General features: G+C 40.2%; 1 protein-coding gene across 1 annotated transcript in view; it reads left to right on the top strand.

The window, feature by feature from the left end:
- The window catches only part of grm6a (glutamate receptor, metabotropic 6a), a 189,749-nt gene that overhangs the window by 75,387 nt on the left and 90,649 nt on the right, over positions 1-23,713 (top strand). The window contains exons 3-4 of the mRNA XM_060932426.1: positions 13,525-13,741; positions 22,155-22,290. Of these exons, the coding sequence (XP_060788409.1) occupies positions 13,525-13,741; positions 22,155-22,290 (353 nt within the window). The remainder of the gene's footprint in view (positions 1-13,524; positions 13,742-22,154; positions 22,291-23,713) is intronic.

Genomic DNA, 23,713 nt, shown 5'->3' with positions numbered 1-23,713 from the left:
GACTCTAAATTGACCGTAGGTGTGAATGTGAGTGTGAATGGTTGTCTGTGTCTATGTGTCAGCCCTGTGATGACCTGGCGACTTGTCCAGGGTGTACCCCGCCTTTCGCCCGTAGTCAGCTGGGATAGGCTCCAGCTTGCCTGCGACCCTGTAGAACAGGATAAAGCGGCTAGAGATGATGAGATGAGACAATCTTTGCAGTGTTGTCTACTGTACCGGAGTCCTGAGCAGGGGGGAAAAACCCAGTATTAAAAATACTGTTTAAAACCCCCACAATAGCTAAAATTCAGCATATCTTTAGCTACATTTATGTTTTTAAGGCTGTGATGTTCTGTTACTGATTTATACCCTGTTCTTACTGGCAACTAAACTACAGATAAAATCATGTCCTTTTGAATGGTGTTCAGTTGATGGTAGGAGTTGTAGTGAAGTCCACCTAAACTGAGACCAAGTCATGACCAAGACCAGAGTGTATACTGAGAGCAAGACTTTGAGGGGTTGAGATCAAGTCAAGACCAAGACAGAGCGAGAACGAGTCAAGACGAGGACCAGACCAGTGAGGGTGAAGGGGGCGGGGTGGGGAAGGGGTGATGGCCATTGACAGGAAGAAAATTTTCAGATTAGCAATGAGTCACGTTCTTGGTTGCATTTGAAGCAGGAAATTTTACATCCAATCACAGTAACGATGTTAACAAATAAATCAGACAATACACGGGCAATTTAGTGAAATCCCCACAGTTGTGGTCTTGACCCATCTTGAAATAAAATCCCGAGTCCTCTTTGAGACCAAGATAAGACCAAGTAAAAATGTGGTCGATTCCAAGATGAGACCGAGACCTTCAAAATGTGGCCTTGAGACTGGTCTCGAGATCAAATACTACAACACTAAGGATCTGAGTGTTACCACATGGAAAAATTCAAAATTTATATTTTCTTATAAAATAATTTATGAGTTTGCATTTGGTTGAAAAGCAACAGCTGGGTACATTGCTGCATGTCACTTGAGTGAGAAAGAAATTAGTCTGGTTTTTTATGTCTTGCAGCATGGCTAGAAGGGGAATATTTAAAGTCTGTTTTGTTCACATTTATAAATCCACTGAGCTACAAAGCATGTTTGTAGCTGCATTTAAAGCCTCTGATTAGAAGAGCTGTCGAATTAATTATCACAACTACAGCTCTGAGGTGACGCTGGTGGTTTGTAATGAGCGTGCTCACCTTCCCGTGAACCGCAGCTTGCCTCGGTGTGTTGATGAAGCTGACAGAGTTGTACAGTTTGATCAGCTGGAAGAAATGTTAGCAAAACAGAGAGGGACAGACATGCAAAGTTGATTGATTGCTTTATTAATATTCAGAGGGAAACTTTGTCACACTGCATTGAAAATAGTCATGGCAGTCCACACACACATACACACACATCAAAGAATAAAGAAGAATACTTTAGGGTACAAGATGAACAAGTGGACTGCAAAATTATTGGCACCTTTCAAAAGAACATTGCATCATTGCTGATTGTTCAAGTTCCTGAAGGGTGCCAAAATTTTTGGACTTGATAATATGTTCTGTGTCCCCAGGGCTAAAGGAAATACTGTATTCTTTTAAACAGATTAATACACACTGAAACATTAAAGAATACCAAACATTACTTTAGGGTACAAGATAAACAAGGTGAATGCAAAATTATTGGTACCCTTCCCAAAAACATTATATTGTTGCTGACTGTTCATGTTCCTGAAGGGTGCCAATAGTTTTGGAATTGACTATATTTCTGTATGGCAAGGGAAAAAATGAAATGCTGCATTCTTTTATACGGATAAATACACACATCAAAAGCGTCAAGGAATACAGAAGACTAATTTCGGGTACAAGATGAGCATGTTCACTGCAAAGGTATTGGCAGAAAAACAACTGTAATATTGCTAATTATTCATGTTCCTGAAGGGTTCCGATAACTTTTGCGTTGGCTCTTTGTTCTATACGTGCAGGATTGATCAAAATACTGTGTTGTCTTACATAGGCAACCACACGCGTGCGCACACACACACACACACACACACACATTTTACAGCAAATATCTCCTATAAGCATTCCCACAGCACATACATCATGCATTTTATATATATATATATATATATATATATATATATATATATATATATATATATATATATATATATATATAAAGCCCTGGTATTGAATTTACTCCTAATGTTCACATAAATCCAGCTGGATAAAAGTAAACAGAGTGAATTCAGCACTGGGGATTTGGTGCTGTACAGTAATGCATCAAGCCTACATGAACAGATTCACATATAGCATATATAACATGTTTTTCACTATATATTGTGCATATAAATAATTTGCAGGGTATCAGTTGAGATCTATGAGGCTAGATTAGCTGAGAGATAATTAAAATTGATCTTACACAATATCTACATCCAGTTTTTCAGTAAATCTCATGTACACTCAATCTACAAACATGAAGAAACACTTTACAGTGCAGCTAAACACCATAATGTTATTGAAACAGACATCGCTTTCTACAAATGAACTTTTGTCTTTGGCTCATACTTGTGATGTATTTAATATTATTATTATTATTATTATTATTATTATTATTATTATTATGTTCTGGCTATGAATTGTGTAACTTAAAGCTAGACGGCCTTTCGATTTCATAAAATCGGTGAAATTTAGTTCCCTCTGAAATGTGGTCATTGTGATATATGTTTATTTCTGTAATATCTCACAAAATATCAGGCCGTTCTGCTCTGTGGCTGGGAAGTTATTTAATTTGAGGGGATTCCCAAGCAAATAATGTGCATGAAATCGCTCGCTTCACGCAGCCAAACAGACAGAGGAAGTGTGTGTGTATGTGTGCAGGTTTACCTTTGAGCGTGCACTGACAGTTCCATCATCCTGTCGCTAAACGAACAGCTGATCACACCGAGGTGCTTGCTGACCGCTGATATATATTTATTAGTTTGGTCCTGCGTTTCCTTTCCTTCGTATATATTCTTCTCGCTTTCCGTTACTGTAGTCGCTCTTTCACATTTCATTCACACACTCACATCCTCCATTTTTCTCTCTTGTTTCAAATTTGTATCCCCCAATGCCTTACGCGAACAGGGAAAGCCCACCACGTCATGCATGACGTAGTATCTTGAATTGGGTCATGGTGAAGCAGGAAAAAATAGCGGAGAATTTAGGGCCATGTGACTCTAAATACATTAATTGTTCTATTTAAAACAAAAAACTAATAAAATTGGAAGTCTGTGATTTGAATTCAGTAGTTTTCGGTCCACTAAACAAAAATAACTGGGTGTTGGGGAAAATTCTTTTTATGACCTACACTTGAAAAATCTGAAAGGCAGTCTAGCTTTAATATGTTATGGATTATCATACTTCATTCATGATCTTCAGGTAATAATTTGCCTGGCTTGATGGTATCCATACAGCAACAAAAATACTAAAATATTACAAGAAATCTTATGTTTTTCGGCAGAAGTCTACAGCTAAATAAAAAAGGAGCTGTAAATATGATGGACATCTCTGATGGAATTTTTACCAGAATATGAATTACAGTATTACTACAGTATTTCCCAATGCAGTTGGATTGTACGTAGGAACATGGATAAAATTTCTATGGGATTTATGGATTTCTTTCTTGAGTTACTCATTAATGTGAATTAGACCACAGCTCTGCTGAATTCTTGAATTTGATTGGTCAGAAGGTATTGATTAGTTTTCTGTAACAGCGGCTCTGACAGTAGTTAACCCTGCCTGCACGTTTTTTTTTTATTAATGCTCTCATTCTTATACATTCTTGCTGGGATTATAAAAGAAACTCAGCTTTGTGTTTGATATTGATTATTTTCCTAAAATAACAAGCCCCATTGTGTTTTATTCCTTACACATAGCTTACGCTAATCCTTACACATTATATTCCAGTCACATTCACATAATATTCTACTGAATATTTAACAATTATTCCATGAAATCATGTTGTACATGAGCTGATAGCCAACAAGGCGCATCACATTTTTATTTTTAATTTGTTGCAAACTCGATTAAAAAAAAAAAAAAACTTCATACAAAACGTCCGACAAAATCAACAAACCAGCAAAATGACAGTAGAAATTTGTGAAAAATGCTATAATAATAATAATTCTTGAAAAATAAAAAAGACACGTTCTTACCATCAAATACTTTCATTCCATATTTTATTGCTTTTTTTGTATTTTTGGGGGTTTTGTTTTCAAGTAAAGTTTTTATTTCATCCTCAGTTGGTTCAGCAACACGCGCCACCATTTTGTTTTTCTCTACTCATGGTATATGAACTAATATCCTAGTAGTAGAGTAGCCAATCAGAGCACGCGATTGCTCATAACCAGTGAATGTGGATAGAATAATGATATGTATTAGCATGTAAACTGAGTCTTTTATGAAAGTCATCATTTCAGGTTGTAATTTATGATGGTGGGAATTTGATGGGTTATGGGTTGTGTGGGATTTTATGTGCACTTCATTCTGACATGTCTTTAATTGCATGCTAACTACAGTATGTGCACGATACAGTACATGTGAAGAGTTTGGTTCCAAAACGCTATATATCCAATTCCATTGTTTCGAGAAAAATCACTTTTTCTGATTACGGGAAGTGATAAAAGGAAAACTGCTGTATCCTCATTCTCATTCATCTCATCATCTCTAGCCACTTTATCCTGTTCTACAGGGTCGCAGGCAAGCTGGAGCCTATCCCAGCTGACTACGGGCGAAAGGCGGGGTACACCCTGGACAAGTCGCCAGGTCATCACAGGGCTGACACATAGACACAGACAACCATTCACACTCACATTCACACCTACGGTCAATTTAGAGTCACCAGTTAACCTAACCTGCATGTCTTTGGACTGTGGGGGAAACTGGAGCACCCGGAGGAAACCCACGCGGACACGGGGAGAACATGCAAACTCCACACAGAAAGGCCCTCGCCGGCCACGGGGCTCGAACCCAGACCTTCTTGCTGTGAGGCGACAGCACTAACCACTACACCACCGTGCCGCCCCCTGCTGTATCCTGTTTTAAAATTTATTGACTAACTTCTTAATGATAATAAACTTCAAGAATGAAATCCAGAGCTAATTAACAGCTTTTAACTAACCAAGTAATTATTTTTTTGTCAAGTCACTACATATCCACGCCACGGCATTTTCCCCCAAAATGCTTCATATCCCTTTCAATTCAAAGTGCATTTAACCATGTTCTTTCATGACAGGTTATTTTATTTTTTAGATTATTTTATCAAAATTATTCATAATTCAGCGTGAAATTGTCCAATAAATGCGAGAAGTGACGAAGCGATTTCCTACTTCATGGGCGCAGCCATCTTAGAAGACTTCATGCCAATGGCGGCCTCTGATTGGCCAAATGGATATGTCTGGTTTTGAGGAAAATCGATGATGGCTTGTTACGTTTTGGAATGAAAGGCTGTAATGCAGTGTGTAAATCAATGGCAGTTATCATCTCATCTCATTATCTCTAGCCGCTTTATCCTGTTCTACAGGATCGCAGGCAAGCTGGAGCCTATCCCAACTGACTATGGGTGAAAGGCGGGGTACACCCTGGACAAGTCGCCAGGTCATCACAGGGCTGACACATAGACACAGACAACCATTCACATCTACGGTCAATTTAGAGTCACCAGTTAACCTAACCTGCATGTCTTTGGACTGTGGGGGAAACCAGAGCACCCGGAGGAAACCCATGCAGACACGGGGAAAACATGCAAACTCCACACAGAAAGACCCTCGCCGGCCCCGGGGCTCGAACCCGGACCTTCTTGCTGTGAGGCAACAACGCTAACCACTACACCACCGTGCCGCCGGCAGATATCATGTTTTGGCAAAAACTGAATATGATATGAGTAAGATATGATAATTGCTGATGGTTTGGTGGCGGGAGTTTCAATTTTTCAAATTTGGCGTTTATCACGTTTTGGAACCAAACTCTTCATGTTCACATTCTCTCATATACCTACTGTAGAAGAAGAAGAAGATAAAGTGAAGTGCCTTGCTCAAGGGCACTTCAGCCCATGGTCACCCCATGTTAGCCTAACCTGCATGTCTTTGGAGGAAACTGGAGCACCCGCAGGAAACCCACACAGGCACAGGGAGAACATGTAAACTCCACACCGAAAGGCCCCCGTCAGCCACTGGGCTCAAACCCAGAACCTTCTTGCTGTGAGGCAACAGTGCTAACCACTACACCACCGTGCCACCCAATGTACACGGTATACTCAATTAACTCTACTGAACGCAACACAGAATTTCATGGTTGAGTTCCGATAAGCCCTGATTAATAATGCACAGACCTCAGTGGGAATTTCATGAGAATTCCCAACAATTCTCAGCTGGAAGGATTTGGTATGAATCAATTATCCACTGAATTATTTCCTAAAAAAAAAAGGACACAAATCAAAATTGTGAGTTGGCTGATTTAAAGCTCAGACATTCTTTTTCGAACGAAAGAGATTTCTTGTAGAACTGTGAGTGTGTTTTGATGCCAAACACAGCCTACGTACATTACGCAGGATTTACTGACGCTCAGGAAAGCCATCCACGATCTTCTCCGTCCCAGTTGAGTCTGCAATAATGCTATAAAGCTGTGTTTTTATATGCAAGTGTGTGTATATACACCAATCTAATCTCTGCTTTTCAATGATTCAAGGACATGAATGAAGAGTTAAGTCTGTGCAGTTTGAGAGGCTGTGAAATGGCTTTGTATCCTTCTGTGCATCACTTCATTTGACTAAAATCGCTCTAATCCTCGCTGGATAATCTGTCAAATGGCTTCCTCTCGTGTCCTCCTCTCCACACATTCCGCTTCTTTTCCTCTTCTCACTGACCCACATTTATAAAAAGTCACAAATGCAAATATAAATGTACATCCTAATGTTTTTATATACACAGTTATACAACAGAAAGCGAGAACCTGCTCCTAAATCCCTCATCTTACTTTAAGACCTGTGCTAAATTTGAGGCTTATGAGTATTTTCAAAGAATCAGTGTAAGTATTTTTTCTAGTCAGAATTTTACCCAACTGACAAACAGCTGCATCTGAAACCTCCTTACACAGACTTATCTGTGCTTATTAGTATGCAGAAGCCGAACCGAGCTGGATTAAAACCTATCAAAGGAGAATTATCATACTGAACTACGGTCGGTGTGATTAACAGAAACCTGCTAATCCAAACACCGGGCACTTTTTAGGGCTCACGGAAAAAAGGTTCCATTTAGTCTGGGAATGAAAAAGCCAGGGAAATAGTTAAGTAAACAAGTAGGTAGTTATGTAAATGAATCACGTCCACCAGCCTGAACCAGCTTGAGTGCATTGGCAGGCACATTAGATTTTTTTTTAAAGTATTCCTTTAATGGAGAACTACTTAGCAGTTTAATTAAAGCCACGACCGGGCTGAACCTGTGTCTGAAAATACAGCTTTAATGGGGGAGGTGTTAATGTGTCTACAGTTTAAACTCACATTTTTCCATCGAAATTAATAAATTCCAACACGCAAAATCAGTCTGGTGTGAGAAACGGATCGGTGATGCAAATTAACGACATTTGAGTAACAGTAATGAATCTTGAATCTTCATTCGAGTTGCATTTTCATTATGATTTAATGTTCGGCTCTTTTTTAATTAAACCTAAGCAGGCAAGTGGTGCAATGGTTAACACTGTTGCCTCACAGCAAGAAGGTTCTGGGTTTGAGCCCAGTAGCTGATGGGGTCTTTGCGGTGATGCAAGAGAACAATCACCTTATCCTACCTTGAACCCAGGTCTACAGGGTGCCAAACCTGCACCCTGACCACAACCCCAAAGATCCAGGCTTGCTGGCATGGCAGTCAGAGCGCATACTCAACTGTAGTGACGGGCACTCCATCGCACTGCCCTCTCCTTCAGGAGGCACACCCATGCACTTCACACACACAAGCGTCCCTCACGCATCACCCAGCCGTACTTTTCCCATACCAGGGTGCCCCAGACACTCGTGCTTCACCCATCTCCGGGGTCCCTCACACAGGGGCCACCTATCCTGGGGGTCCCTCATATGGCTTACACACAGGGCACACCGTCCCACTTCTGACACCATGTAGCAAAGCAAGACAACAGTCACCTTATCCTGCCTTGAACCCAGGTCTACAGGGTGCCAAAGCTGTACCCTGACCACAACGCCCAAGAGCCAGGCTCGTTGGTATGGCAGTCAGAGCACATACTCAACTGTAGTGACGGGCACTCCATCACAGTCTTTCTGTGTGGAGTTTGTGTAGGTTTTCTCCGGGTGTTCTGGTTTCCCCCAAAGATATGCAGGCCTGAGTTTCCCAAAAGCATCGTAGCACAAAGATCATCGTTAAATGGTAGAGTGAGCAGCACACTGAATGCTCTTAGTTAAGATGCTCTTAGTGTTAAGAGGCTCTGGGAAACCCACCCCAGTTAGGTTAACTGGCTACTCTAAATTGTTCATAGGTGTAAATGGTTGTTTGTCTCTATGTGTCAGCCCTGCGATGACCTGCTGACTTGTCCAGAGTGTACCCCGCCTCTCACCCATAGTCAGCTGGGATAGGCTCCAGCTTGCCTGCGACCCTGTACAGGATAAATGGCTACAGATAATGGATGGATGTGAATGGTTGTTTCCCAGGCCTGGAAATGGGAGGGTTGTGGCACAAAGGGCATCTAGTGTAAAACTATGCTCCAATTAATATGACGTGTGGGTCAATAGGGTCACCACATACATAAGTGGGACAAGCTGGAAGAAGTGAGTGAGCCAAGAGTGATAGTGTTGCACTTAGTTAAAGTAGGTGGTTATTATTAGACTGTTTGAACTATGTAACCAATCACAGCACACTTTAACTCTTTTCCAATCTGTAGACAGAGTAACCAAGGCACAGTTACCGTATACACCATGATGTCATATTTACCTCCAACAGCTGTGTTGGATTTGGATGAAATTTTGAGAAAAGGTGGGCAATGGGCCAAGGAACAACTGATTAGAGTTTGATGCAAATCCGGATATGTGTGTGTAGATCCAGGTTTTTTTTGGTCTGTTCCCAACATAACTCATTTAATTTAATTTTGTGCCGGAAAATGAATGAACGTTTGGAACTCTGAAATATTGTGACTCGATAATGTAGAAGTCCATCCATGATTCATAACCACTTATCCGGGTCGCAGGCAAACTGGAACCCATCCCAGCTGACTATGGGCAAGAGGTGGGGTACACCCTGGACAAGTCACCAGACCATCACAGGGCTGATACATAGAGACAAACAACCATTCACACTCAATTTAGAGCCACCAATTAGCCTAACCTGCATGCCTTTGGAAGAAACCCACACAGAAGGAACATGCAAACTCCACACAGAAAGGTCCCCGTCAGCCACTGGGCTTGAACCTAGAACCTTCTTACTGTGAGGCAACAGTACTAACCACTACACCACAGAAGTCTATAATAAAGTTTGTATGAAAAAATAGGGTGCACAGACTTTTGCACAGTACTGTATATGTCCAGATATGCATATACAGTACTAAAAATCCTTTCACAATAAATGAATTTATCAAAATAGTATTATTATTATTTTATTTATGTTTTCAAAAACACTATTTGTATGAGAAGATTATATTTGGTGGGAAAACAGTGTCAAAATCTGGCTCGAGGACCTGAACCAGTCTAATGTGCAAAATGACACGGCTGATAAACATAATGTCTGTAACCAGCAAAATCCCAGGAAACAGATGATCTTTCAACATGAAATATTACCTCAGCTTAGGAAATGTCTGTACACAGAATATTGAAGAGTGTGCTTTATGAAATATGCGTAAAACACATCTGTTGGACATGAAAAAATTAAAAATACAAGATTTGCCAGCTGTAGTTAGGATAAATTATGTATAAAAATAGATAATCAATAGCTAATTTCTTTTTACAGACTTTAAGTAGAAACTATATGAATGAAAAACATCTAAAAATACCCATTTTAACATGTCGGTTAAATTGCTAAAATGCTAAAGTACAACCCCGATTCCAAAAAAGTTGGGACAAAGTACAAATTGTAAATAAAAACGGAATGCAATGATGTGGAAGTTTCAAAATTCCATATTTTTATTCAGAATAGAACATAGATGACATATCAAATGTTTAAACTGAGAAAATGTATCATTTAAAGAGAAAAATTAGGTGATTTTAAATTTCATGACAACAACACATCTCAAAAAAGTTGGGACAAGGCCATGTTTACCACTGTGAGACATCCCCTTTTCTCTTTACAACAGTCTGTAAACGTCTGGGGACTGAGGAGACAAGTTGCTCAAGTTTAGGGATAGGAATGTTAACCCATTCTTGTCTAATGTAGGATTCTAGTTGCTCAACTGTCTTAGGTCTTTTTTGTCGTATCTTCCGTTTTATGATGCGCCAAATGTTTTCTATGGGTGAAAGATCTGGGCTGCAGGCTGGCCAGTTCAGTACCCGGACCCTTCTTCTACGCAGCCATGATGCTGTAATTGATGCAGTATGTGGTTTGGCATTGTCATGTTGGAAAATGCAAGGTCTTCCCTGAAAGAGACGTCGTCTGGATGGGAGCATACCGTATGTTGCTCTAGAACCTGGATATACCTTTCAGCATTGATGGTGTCTTTCCAAATGTGTAAGCTGCCCATGCCACACGCACTAATGCAACCCCATACCATCAGAACTGAACTGAGCGCTGATAACAACTTGGGTCGTCCTTCTCCTCTTTAGTCCGAATGACACGGCGTCCCTGATTTCCATAAAGAACTTCAAATTTTGATTTGTCTGACCACAGGACAGTTTTCCACTTTGCCACAGTCCATTTTAAATGAGCCTTGGCCCAGAGAAGACGTCTGCGCTTCTGGATCATGTTTAGATACGGCTTCTTCTTTGAACTATAGAGTTTTAGCTGGCAACGGCGGATGGCACGGTGAATTGTGTTCACAGATAATGTTCTCTGGAAATATTCCTGAGCCCATTTTGTGATTTCCAATACAGAAGCATGCCTGTATGTGATGCAGTGCCGTCTAAGGGCCCGAAGATCACGGGCACCCAGTATGGTTTTCTGGCCTTGACCCTTACGCACAGAGATTCTTCCAGATTCTCTGAATCTTTTGATGATATTATGCACTGTAGATGATGATATGTTCAAACTCTTTGCAATTTTACACTGTCGAACTCCTTTCTGACATTGCTCCACTATTTGTCGGCGCAGAATTAGGGGGATTGGTGATCCTCTTCCCATCTTTACAGTGGTGCTTGAAAGTTTGTGAACCCTTTAGAATTCTCTATATTTCTGCATAAATATGACCTAAAACATCATCAGATTTTCACACAAGTCCTAAAAGTTGATAAAGAGAACCCAGTTAAACAAATGAGACAAAAATATTATACTTGGTCATTTATTTATTGAGGAAAATGATCCAATATTACATATCTGTGAGTGGCAAAAGTATGTGAACCTCTAGGATTAGCAGTAAATTTGAAGGTGAAATTAGAGTCAGGTGTTTTCAATCAATGGGATGACAATCAGGTGTGAGTGGGCACCCTGTTTTATTTAAAGAACAGGGATCTATCAATGTCTGATCTTCACAACACATGTTTGTGGAAGTGTATCATGGCACGAACAAAGGAGATTTCTGAGGACCTCAGAAAAAGCGTTGTTGATGCTCATCAGGCTGGAAAAGGTTACAAAACCATCTCTAAAGAGTTTGGACTCCACCAATCTACAGTCAGACAGATTGTGTACAAATGGAGGAAATTCAAGACCATTGTTACCCTCCCCAGGAGTGGTCGACCAACAAAGATCACTCCAAGAGCAAGGCGTGTAATAGTCGTCGAGGTCACAAAAGACCCCAGGGTAACTTCTAAGCAACTGAAGGCCTCTCTCACATTGGCTAATGTTAATGTTCATGAGTCCACCATCAGGAGAACACTGAACAACAATGGTGTACATGGCAGGGTTGCAAGGGGAAAGCCACTGCTCTCAAAAAAGAACATTGCTGCTCATCTGCAGTTTGCAAAAGATCACGTGGACAAGCCAGAAGGTTATTGGAAAAATGTTTTGTGGACGGATGAGACCGAAATAGAACTTTTTGGTTTAGATGAGAAGTGTTATGTTTGGAGAAAGGAAAGCACTGCATTCTAGCATAAGAACCTTATCCCATCTGTGAAACATGATGGTGGCAGTATCATGGTTTGGGCCTGTTTTGCTGCATCTGGGCCAGGACGGCTTGCCATCATTGATGGAACAATGAACTCTGAATTATACCAGCGAATTCTAAAGGAAAATGTCAGGACATCTGTCCATGAACTGAATCTCAAGAGAAGGTGGATCATGCAGCAAGACAATGACCCTAAGCACACAAGTCGTTCTACCAAAGAATGGTTAAAGAGGGATAAAGTTAATGTTTTGGAATGGCCAAGTCAAAGTCCTGACCTTAATCCAATCGAAATGTTGTGGAAGGACCTGAAGCGAGCAGTTCATGTGAGGAAACCCACCAACATCCCAGAGTTGAAGCTGGTCTGTACGGAGGAATGGGCTAAAATTCCTCCATGCCGGTGTGCAGGACTGATCAACAGTTACCACAAACGTTTAGCTGCAGTTATTGCTGCACAAGGGGGTCACACCAGATACTGAAAGCAAAGGTTCACATACTTTTGTCACTCACAGATATGTAATATTGGATCATTTTCCTCAATAAATAAATGACCAAGTATAATATTTTTGTCTCATTTGTTTAACTGGGTTCTCTTTATCAACTTTTAGGACTTGTGTGAAAATCTGATGATGTTTTAGGCCATGTTTATGCAGAAATATAGAAAATTCTAAAGGGTTCACAAACTTTCAAGCACCACTGTACTTCTGAGAGCCGCTGCCACTCCAAGATGCTCTTTTTATACCCAGTCATGTTAATGACCTATTGCCAATTGACCTAATGAGTTGCAATTTGGTCCTCCAGCTGTTCCTTTTTTGTACCTTTAACTTTTCCAGCCTCTTATTGCCCCTGTCCCAACTTTTTTGAGATGTGTTGCTGTCATGAAACTTCAAATGAGCCAATATTTGGCATGAAATTTCAAAATGTCTCACTTTCGACATTTGATATGTTGTCTATGTTCTATTGTGAATACAATATCAGTTTTTGAGATTTGTAAATTATTGCATTCCGTTTTTATTTACAATTTGTACTTTGTCCCAGCCCTGTGATGACCTGGCAACTTGTCCAGGGTGTACCCCGCCTTTCGCCCGTAGTCAGCTGGGATAGGCTCCAGCTTGCCTGCGACCCTGTAGAACAGGATAAAGCGTCTAGAGATAATGAGATGAGACTTTGTCCCAACTTTTTTGGAATCGGGGTTGTATAATTAAATTGGCTAAATTGTTAAATTGTTATCACTAAAAACATTAGTGATCATCATTTTAACCATTAATTCAGATTGATATCTTCTGTGTCTCCTGTTCCCAGATTCCTCAGATCAGCTACGCCTCTACAGCCCCGGAGCTCAGCGATAACAACCGCTACGACTTCTTCTCAAGGGTGGTTCCTCCGGACTCGTACCAGGCTCAGGCCATGGTGGACATCGTGAAGGCACTTGGCTGGAATTACGTCTCTACGCTGGCCTCCGAGGGCAACTATGGAGAAAGTGGCGTGGATGCGTTTGTTCAGATCTCTCGAGAGGCAGGTACAGTAATGCCCACAGCAGAAAAGTCTCAATTAACAGTGTTTCTGTAAAGCTAATCTAGTGAAAACATCTGCACATCTAAATCCTAAATGGGTTTTCATTTTGTTCTTCTACAACTAGGGGTGTCAAACTCAAATTCTGCCCAGACCTCATCAATATTTTCATGAGATTTTGAAGGGCTATAAATTAAAGCGTTGGGGAAAAAAAACCAAAAAAAAAACGCAGGCAGATGGTCAACAAGTTAAAAAAAAAAGCCTGAATGAGGCTGTAGCTCATACCAGCCACTGTTGTTGTATGTGAGTTTGAAATCTGATCAATCCTGTAGGAGTAGCGATTTTTGTGAAATTGCATATGACCCCTGCGTAGCTGCATCCATGGCAGGTGGTGCCACCTGGTGAGCAATTCTTGTTGGAATATGGCTTTAGAGTCTTCTGGGTGAGTTTCAGTGAAAACGTCCCAGCAGTTTCCGAACAGTAGTGTTTAATGTGATGAGTCACCCAAAATTTTCAAACGCCCATAAAATGTTAAATATGACAGGTGGCGCCACCATCTGGACAACTTTTATACAAACCAACCTGGGGAATATTGCATACGAGTTTGATCAAAATCTGATCATTCCTGTAGGAGTAGCAGCGATTTTCATGAAATTGCATGTGACCCCTCTGTAGCCTCATCCATGGCAGGTGGCGCCACCTGGTGAACAACTCTTGTTGGAATATGCCTTTAGAGTCTTCTGGGTGAGTTTCAGTGAAACTGTCCCAGCAGTTTACAAGGAGTAACATTTAATGTGACGAGTCACCCAAAAATTTCAGACGCCCATAAAATCGTAAATATGACAGGTAGCGCCACCATCTTGACAATTTTTCTGCAGACCCACCTGGAGAATATTGTATGCTCGTTTGATTGAAATCTGATCAATCCTGTAGGAGGAGTAGAGATTTTTGTAAATTGTGGACGGACGACGACAGACGACGCGTGATCGCATAAGCTCATCTGGCCTGGCTTATGGTCGGATGAGCTAACCGATAGTAATTCAACCCCTTATAAAGGCTATATACAGTGTAGACCTTATATCAGTTTTACAAATATTAAAACTATACCCTGTCATTGGAAGAAAGAGATTTGTGAACTGAATTGTATCTTGTATGCTCAGAATATACAGTCCTGTCCAAAAGTCTTAGGCGCATATAAAAAAAATGCTGTTGACCAAAAATAGCTTAAAAATAATGAAATGAAATGTTTCAACATGAAAAAAATACTGTAAACAGTAAGCAGTAAGCCATAATAAATGAAACAAAGTCAATATTTGGTGTGAGATGACCCTTTGCTTTAAAAAACAATAGTAGTCTGAGGTACAATGAGTGCAGTTTTATGCGGAAATGAGCTGTAGGTTTTACTGAGCATCTTCCAGAACCAGCCACAGTTCTTCTGGACACTTTGACTGTCACACTCGCTTCTTGATTTTGCACCAAAACCCAGTAGCCTTCATTATGTTTTTTCTTTTTTAATCTGAAAAGTGCTCTCGTATGGAATATGCTGCTCAGATACAAACTTTTTTTTCATGTAACATTTAATTTTGTGGGCGGCGCGGTGGTGTAGTGGTTAGCGCTGTCGCCTCACAGCAAGAAGGTCCTAGGTTCGAGCCCCGTGGCCGGCGAGGGCCTTTCTGTGTGGAGTTTGCATGTTCTCCCCGTGTCCGTGTGGGTTTCCTCCGGGTGCTCCGGTTTCCCCCGCAGTCCAAAGACATGCAGGTCAGGTTAACTGGTGACTCTAAATTGAGCGTAGGTGTGAATGTGAGTGTGAATGGTTGTCTGTGTCTATGTGTCAGCCCTGTGATGACCTGGCGACTTGTCCAGGGTGTACCCCGCCTTTCGCCCGTAGTCAGCTGGGATAGGCTCCAACTTGCCTGCGACCCTGTAGAAGGATAAAGCGGCTAGAGATGAGATGAGATGAGATTTAATTTTGTGCTGGAAAACAAGACGAATGTTTGAAACTCTAAAATGTTTTTGTAATGTTGTACCTCGATAATGTAGAAGTCGTAAAATAGAAATCTTTAACAAAGTTGCACAGTACTGTATGTCCTTCGTGTCCCATCCCACACGTTTGTTGCATCAACATTCCTTTTTTGCAACATATTTGTGGGTCTTGATCCTGGGTGATTCATTTTGGGATTTAAGGTGAATCACTGAGCCACACTGAAGACCAACACCTCATGCATTTCTGAGTCATTTTTCGACGAGTGTTGTTTATTTTAACATGCTGGACATGCTGTACAGGAGCACATGTTCAATGCGGGAGGATTGCTGTTTTATAGGCCTGCTGTGAATTCTAGGTTGAAACTGTTGAGTAGTCTCATCTCATCTCATTATCTCTAGCCGCTTTATCCTTCTACAGGGTCGCAGGCAAGCTGGAGCCTATCCCAGCTGACTACGGGCGAAAGGCGGGGTACACCCTGGACAAGTCGCCAGGTCATCACAGGGCACTGTTGAGTAGTGATTAATACTATTTGATACGCAAGCTTAAGACACACGGATTCAACAGGAACCATTATGGGGTAGATGTTAAACACTAGAACAGAGAGATTTCCTTTGAGATCCCCAGCATGAGGGATGAGCGATGTGAGAAAAATATCACGTAATTGTACAAATATTACTTGTTACTTCGATGATACATAATTTTACGATACACTGATATACAGTTAGGTCCATATATATTTGGACACTGACACAAATTTTGTTTTTTTTACCTGTTTACTGAAACATATTCAAGTTATAGTTATATATAATGGAAATGGACATAAAGTCCAGACTTTCAGCTTTCATTTGAGGCTATCCACATTAAAATTGGATGAAGGGTTTAGGAGTTTCAGCTCCTTAACATGTGCCACTCCGTTTTTAAAGGGACCAAAAGTAATTGGACAATTTACTGAAAGGCTATTTCATGGGCAGGTGTGGGCAATTCCTTCGTTATGTCATTCTCAATTAAGCAGATAAAAGGCCTGGAGTTGATTTGAGGTGTGGCGCTTGCATTTGGAAGATTTTGCTGTGAAGAAAACATGCGGTCAAAGGAGCTCTCCATGAAGGTGAAACAAGCCATCCTTAAGCTGCGAAAACAGAAAAAACCCATCCGAGAAATTGCTACAATATTAGGAGTGGCAAAATCTACAGTTTGGTCCATCCTGAGAAAGAAAGAAAGCACTGGTGAACTCATCAATGCAAAAAGACCTGGACGCCCACAGAAGACAACAGTGGTGGATGATCGCAGAATAATTTCCATGGTGAAGAGAAACCCCTTCACAACAGCCAACCAAGTGAACAACACTCTCCAGGAGGTAGGCGTATCAATATCCAAATCTACCATAAAGAGAAGACTGCATGAAAGTAAATACAGAGGGTTCACTGCACGATGCAAGCCACTCATAAGCCTCAAGAATAAAAAGGCTAGATTGGACTTTGCTAAAAAACATCTAAAAAAACCAGCACAGTTCTGGAAGAACGTTCTTTGGACAGATGAAACCAAGATCAACCTCTACCAGAATGATGGCAAGAAAAAAGTATGGCGAAGGCATGGTACAGCTCATGATCCAAAGCATACCACATCATCTGTAAAACACGGCGGAGGCAGTGTGATGGCTTGGGCATGCATGGCTGCCAGTGGCACGGGGCCACTAGTGTTTATTGATGATGTGACACAGGACAGAAGCAGCCGGATGAATTCTGAGGTATTCAGAGACATACTGTGTGCTCAAATCCAGCCAAACTGATTGGTCGGCGTTTCATAATACAGATGGACAATGACCCAAAACATAAAGCCAAAGCAACCCAGGAGTTTATTAAAGCAAAGAAGTGGAATATTCTTGAATGGCCAAGTCAGTCACCTGATCTCAACCCAATTGAGCATGCATTTCACTTGTTAAAGACTAAACTTCAGACAGAAAGGCCCACAAACAAACAGCAACTGAAAACTGCTGCAGTAAAGGCCTGGCAGAGCATTAAAAAGGAGGAAACACAGCGTCTGGTGATGTCCATGAGTTCAAGACTTCAGGTAGTCATTGCCAACAAAGGGTTTTCAACTAAGTATTAGAAATGAACATTTTATTTACAATTATTTAATTTGTCCAATTACTTTTGAGCCCCTGAAATGAAGGGATTGTGTTTAAAAAATGCTTTAGTTCCTCACATTTTTATGCAATCATTTTGTTCAACCCACTGAATTAAAGCTGAAAGTCTGAACTTCAACTGCATCTGAATTGTTTTGTTCAAAATTCATTGTGGTAATGTACAGAACCAAAATTAGAAAAATGTTGTCCCTGTCCAAATATTTATGGACCTAACTGTACGGTTTATTGATAATGATACAGTATTATATCACCATATTGCCTAGCCCCATCCTGCACTTATAAAATATGGCACCTGCAGTATCTGCGTGCTAAGCCGATTAGCTAGCTAGCTTACCACTCTTGTAGTCATTATGGCGTATTTTGGCAGGTTCGGCTGCTAGTTACTGTATTCGGTTGTATACGGTCCATTCTATAATTGTACGTTTCAAGCGTCGACTCTGTTAGTCATCGTTGACTCTGTTATCAGTAAACCCGGGTAATCCATTAACAAATTCGACGATAACAGTTGATGCTTTCCACCATTTTGTCTTGACTCCACATGCAAGCTTCAAATTATCTAGTGCATGGCATGTATATGCATAAAAACAGATTTTATGGATTTTAATCATATTATTATTGTTGTTTTTAAAAAATGAGCAAGAGATTCACTCCAATATCACGATAACAGAGTTGACGAATAATTGATCTACTGTTGGTGTATCCTCAACATTTTGTTCAAATTAATGAGAGAAGAAACAGAACACACCTCGCTGCCTTTCTGAAGTTTCCCGTCAGAGAAAGTGACATCACTCGGTGCAGATGTCATGCCTATTATTAAAAGTCTTTGTAGATTTGATGCAGTTTTATAACAGAGTTAACAGAGTTGACAAGAACATTGGGACGGTTAAAAATATATTTTTTTTATATTACTGAAATTTCACATAATACAGAAAATAGACTTTCTATGCAATTGATTTGATAACAGGGCGGCACGGTGGTGTAGTGGTTAGCGCTGTCACCTCACAGCAAGAAGGTCCTGGGTTCGAGCCCCGGGGCCGGCGAGGGCCTTTCTGTGTGGAGTTTGCATGTTCTCCCCGTGTCCGCGTGGGTTTCCTCCGGGTGCTCCGGTTTCCCCCACAGTCCAAAGACATGCAGGTTAGGTTAACTGGTGACTCTAAATTGAGCGTAGGTGTGAGTGTGAATGGTTGTCTGTGTCTATGTGTCAGCCCTGTGATGACCTGGCGACTTGTCCAGGGTGTACCCCGCCTTTCGCCCGTAGTCAGCTGGGATAGGCTCCAGCTTGCCTGCGACCCTGTAGAACAGGATAAAGCGGCTAGAGATAATGAGATGAGATGAGATGAGATGATTTGATAACAGTTAATAGAATAAGCTCCAAGAAACAGGTTGTTAGACTGAATCACTTCATGTGATTCACATGAAGTGAATCACTGAATCACTTCATACAATAATTTATTCAAGTTGAATGTATGAATCAGGAGTCGAAGACAGACGATAATATGGGGGGAGGGGTGGGAATCATTTAGTCAATGTTTTATGGATAAATTGGGCCTAAAATGTACATCAAGCATCGCTATTGGTGAAAGTTTGTCATAATTTGCATTATTGTTCAAAACTGGTGGGTGGCACGGTGGTGTAGTGGTTAGCACTCTCGCCTCACAGCAAGAAGGTCCTGGGTTCGAGCCCAGCAGCTGACGAGGGCCTTTCCTTTCTGCGTGGAGTTTGCATGCTTTCCTCCAGGTGCTCCGGTTTCCCCCAAAGGCATGCAGGTTAGGTTAATTGGTGGCTCTAAATTTACCATGAGTGTGAATGGTTGTCTGTGTGTCAGTCCTGCGATGACCTGGTGACTTGTCCAGGGTGTACCCTGCCTCTCGCCCATAGTCAGTTGGGATAGGCTCCAGCTTGCCTGCGACCCTGTAGGACAGGATAAGCGGCTACATATAATGGATGGATGTTCAAAACTGATTCAATAAAGATTTCTTTTGTGGAAATGAACAAAAGGTTTATCTCGGAGACGCGAAATGTACCCCGAATTCTAGAATGACCCGTACGTCACTGAAAATGTGGTAATAGATGTCGAAGAATCTCAGATATTAAGATCCCCTTAGTGTCCTGTGATAAATCTGAGTTACTCGTAGTTAATTAACTACTTAGCTACTTTAGGAAAGCAGACAGAGAACCACTTATCTAACATCACATACTCGAAATAAAATTCAGTCAAATCTCATTTTGGTCTAGAGAAATAAATGAGATAGATGTCCATCCTGCACTCCTCTCACAGAATGCACATGAGTGCTGTTTTGACTCGTCTTCATTTCACTCCATTATTGGCTTTTCAACTCTAGTGGTTTTACTTTCCTTGGAAATTAATGTTGTAAATAAGTCATATTTACTACTATAAGTGCTATAAATAATATTGATGACCTTATTCTATATTTCTGCCCCAGTGACTCACTGGATTTTGTCTATTGAGTTATGTGTGACTTAGTAATAGGACGTCGATTCGAGAAAAGACATGGTATGCATCCTTGAATGCAGAGGAAAAAGGATTTTACATTTTTGAATTGATGTCATTGTCAGTAATGTCAATTTTTAAGCAAAGGTCTTAGATATACGGGACTGTGCAAAAGTCTTAGGCACATGTAAAGAAATGCTGGAGACTAAAAAATGGCTTAAAAATAATGAAATGAAATGTTTCAACATTGAAAAAATACTATAAACAGTAAGCAGTAAGCCATAATAAATGAAACAAAGTCAATATTTGGTGTGAGACGACCCTTTGGTTTAAAAAAAAAAAGTCTCAGGTCCAGTGAGTGCAGTTTTACTGTATGTGGAAATGAGCTGTAGGTTTTACTGAGCATCTTCCAGAACCAGCCACAGTTCTTCTGGACACTTTGACTGTCACACTCGCTTCTTGATTTTGCACCAAAACCCAGTAGCCTTCATTATATTTTCTTTTTTAATCGGAAAAGTGCTCTCTTATGTAATATGCTGCTCAGATACAAACTTTTTTTTCTTTACCATTTAATTTTGTGCTGGAAAACGAACGGATGTTTGGAATTCTAAAATGTTTTTGTAATGTTTTGACTTGATAATGTAGAAGTCATAAAATAGAAATCTAAAACAAAGTTTGTATTAAAAATTTTTTTAGGGTGCCCAAGACTTTTGCACAGTTCTGTACATAACCAGTCAAAAGTTTGGACACATTTAATCATTCATAGTAATATGTAAATGTGGCCAAACTTTTCAACAATGGAATTTTGCTGCAAAAAAGATTTATGAAACCTCAAGGAGTCATGATAGGTTTATTAACCAAGAACGTGATAAATAGTACTGCTTTATTATTATAATCATATAATATAGTGCCTCAAAATTTCTCTAAAAAAAAGTCTAGTAGGAAAAAGAAGCAAACAAAAAAAAGTTTAAAAAAAAGGGGGGCAAAAAAATTAGATAAATGAAAGGATTAAATAAATAAATAAATAAATAGGAATAGTGTTTCAGGAATATAGTATAGAATAGAGTTTTTATTTTGTTTTAATTACATTTTTGCTTTATTGCGTGATTATTTAAATGGTCTACTATGAAATGGATTCCATTTTGTCTTTTAGCATTCTTATTCTAACAACGTTAATAACATTTTTTGTGATAAATAATTCACCCATCACGCATAATGTAGTCTATTAACAGTAATCTTTGGTTACTAAGCAACGTAACAGACAAAGGTTAGGACATTATATACAGAGAACAATGGCTTAAGTGTAATGGTTTAATGTAGAATTAAATTAATTCTTAATTTAACTTAATTTGTGCATATACCATATCCAGGATTTTATAATAACCTCAAACACAACTCAGCCAATCAGATTTTAAAAATGATCCTTTTTATAATGCACTATATTTAAATCAACTTGTCATGCATGCCTCTGTATTGCTTCTTGTTCTTATCCTGTATCACCTTTACCTTATTTTTACCTCTAACCCTTCATATTAAGATCATCAGCTAATTATGTGGCAGTGGATTGAGCTACGAGGACATTGCTCTCCAGGCCCGGATCAGACTTGACCCTCCTTAACCTTCAAAGTCTTTTTTCAATCTCAACTGAACCAAATTAATCAGTCTATTAATATCACACCCAGCACTGTACATCCCAAAGAGCCAGAAAAACATGGCCAGGACATCTGTATGCATTTATACCCATCTTCTCATAACTTCTCTGTGGTCATTAATATAGATTAGAGCTGGTCAACATCAGTGAGACAAATTTCAACATCAGTGTCCATCTTCTTGTGAGACAGGAGGCCTGTGCATTGCTCAGTCTATGAAGATCCCCCGAGACCCCAAACCCGGAGAGTTTGACAAGATCATTAAGAGATTAATGGAGACCCCAAATGCTCGAGGGATCATCATCTTCGCCAATGAAGACGACATCAAGTAAGTCCATCAATGCTCATGTACCGTACTGTCAGCACTGCTATCCTAATCGAGCCCGGCTTCCATGGCACCAGTGCCATATGAGGTGAAAAGTACAAGTGTAATTTTTCCTTTATATTTTATTATCATTGAGAAAACTTACACGATTCCTGCATAGAATTGAAAATAAATACCTGTTTCATAACCTCCTTACAGTCATTTTTCCTTCCAAGTCCTCATGACTCAAGCTGGATTGGTAAAGTTTAACTTCATTTATTAACTATGTCAAACGAAAACATCCAATCCAATCCATAACAACCCCACTCAGCCAATGCATACAATCATGCAGAGCCAGGTCAAGAACTTCAGTTAATGTTCACACCAAACATCAAAATGAGGGACAAAATGTGATTTCTATATCTTTAACCATGGCATGTTTGTTGGTACCAGACAGGCTGGTTTGAGTATTTCAGAATCTGCTGATCTCCAGGGATTTTCACATACAACAGTCTCTAGAGTTTATACAGAAAGGCGCAAAGGTTGTGATGGTGGAAACATCTTGTTGATAGGAGACGTTGGAGGAGAATGGCCAGACTGAAAGTTGAGCTGACAGGAAGTCTACAGAAACTCAAAGGAGATGGTCAATGATGGCGTAGTTCACTCCAGCCCCGTCTAGTCCAGAAGGAACGATCTAAAGTGGGCCGCCTTGCACAATAAATGTTGCAAGCTATATATACTATATACAGGCTATATATAGAAGCTATATACACCCTAGGAAAACCGACCTATTTGCCAGAAAGAATCCAAAACGGTGAGGAATTGACCAAGAAGAAGCGATTCTTGTTGAACTGCTCATTAAGGCTTAATTAGTCCACAACTTCATTAATAACTGCACTTAAGCAAATCTGGGTAAAAGTCATATGCACCCTAGGTACCCCGACCTTTATTCCAGAAAGAATGAAAATCAGTTAAGAATTGAGGGAGAAGAAACAATTTGTGTGGAAACTGTTCGTTAGGGCTTAATTACTTAATATCTTCATTATTAATTGCAATTATGAAAATTTGGGTAGAAGCTATACCGTATGCACCCCAGGCAGACCTACCTTCGTGCCAAAAGAATAAAAATCAGTGAAGGACTGAGAGAGAAGAAGTGATTTTCATGAAATGTGGACGACGGCGGACGGACGACGGACAACACATGATGGGATAAACTCATCACCTGTTGACCGGATGAGCTAATAACCACTCTTTACCATCATGGTGAGCAGAAAAGCATCCCCGAGCACACAACATGTCAACAGATGGGACACAACTACAGAAGACTACATTGATTCCACTTCTGTCAACCAAGGACATGAATCTGGTACTTCTGGGCTGTTGAAGATTGGAAAAATGTCACTCAACTTCTAAATTTTAACTCCTAATATTTTCTAATCTTCAACTG

The sequence above is a fragment of the Neoarius graeffei genome, chromosome 10, assembly GCF_027579695.1.
Source record: "Neoarius graeffei isolate fNeoGra1 chromosome 10, fNeoGra1.pri, whole genome shotgun sequence".
In the NCBI taxonomy this organism is placed as follows: Eukaryota; Metazoa; Chordata; class Actinopteri; order Siluriformes; family Ariidae; genus Neoarius; species Neoarius graeffei.
Note: the sequence above shows the minus strand (reverse complement) of the source record. Positions and strands in the feature narration are given on the sequence as shown.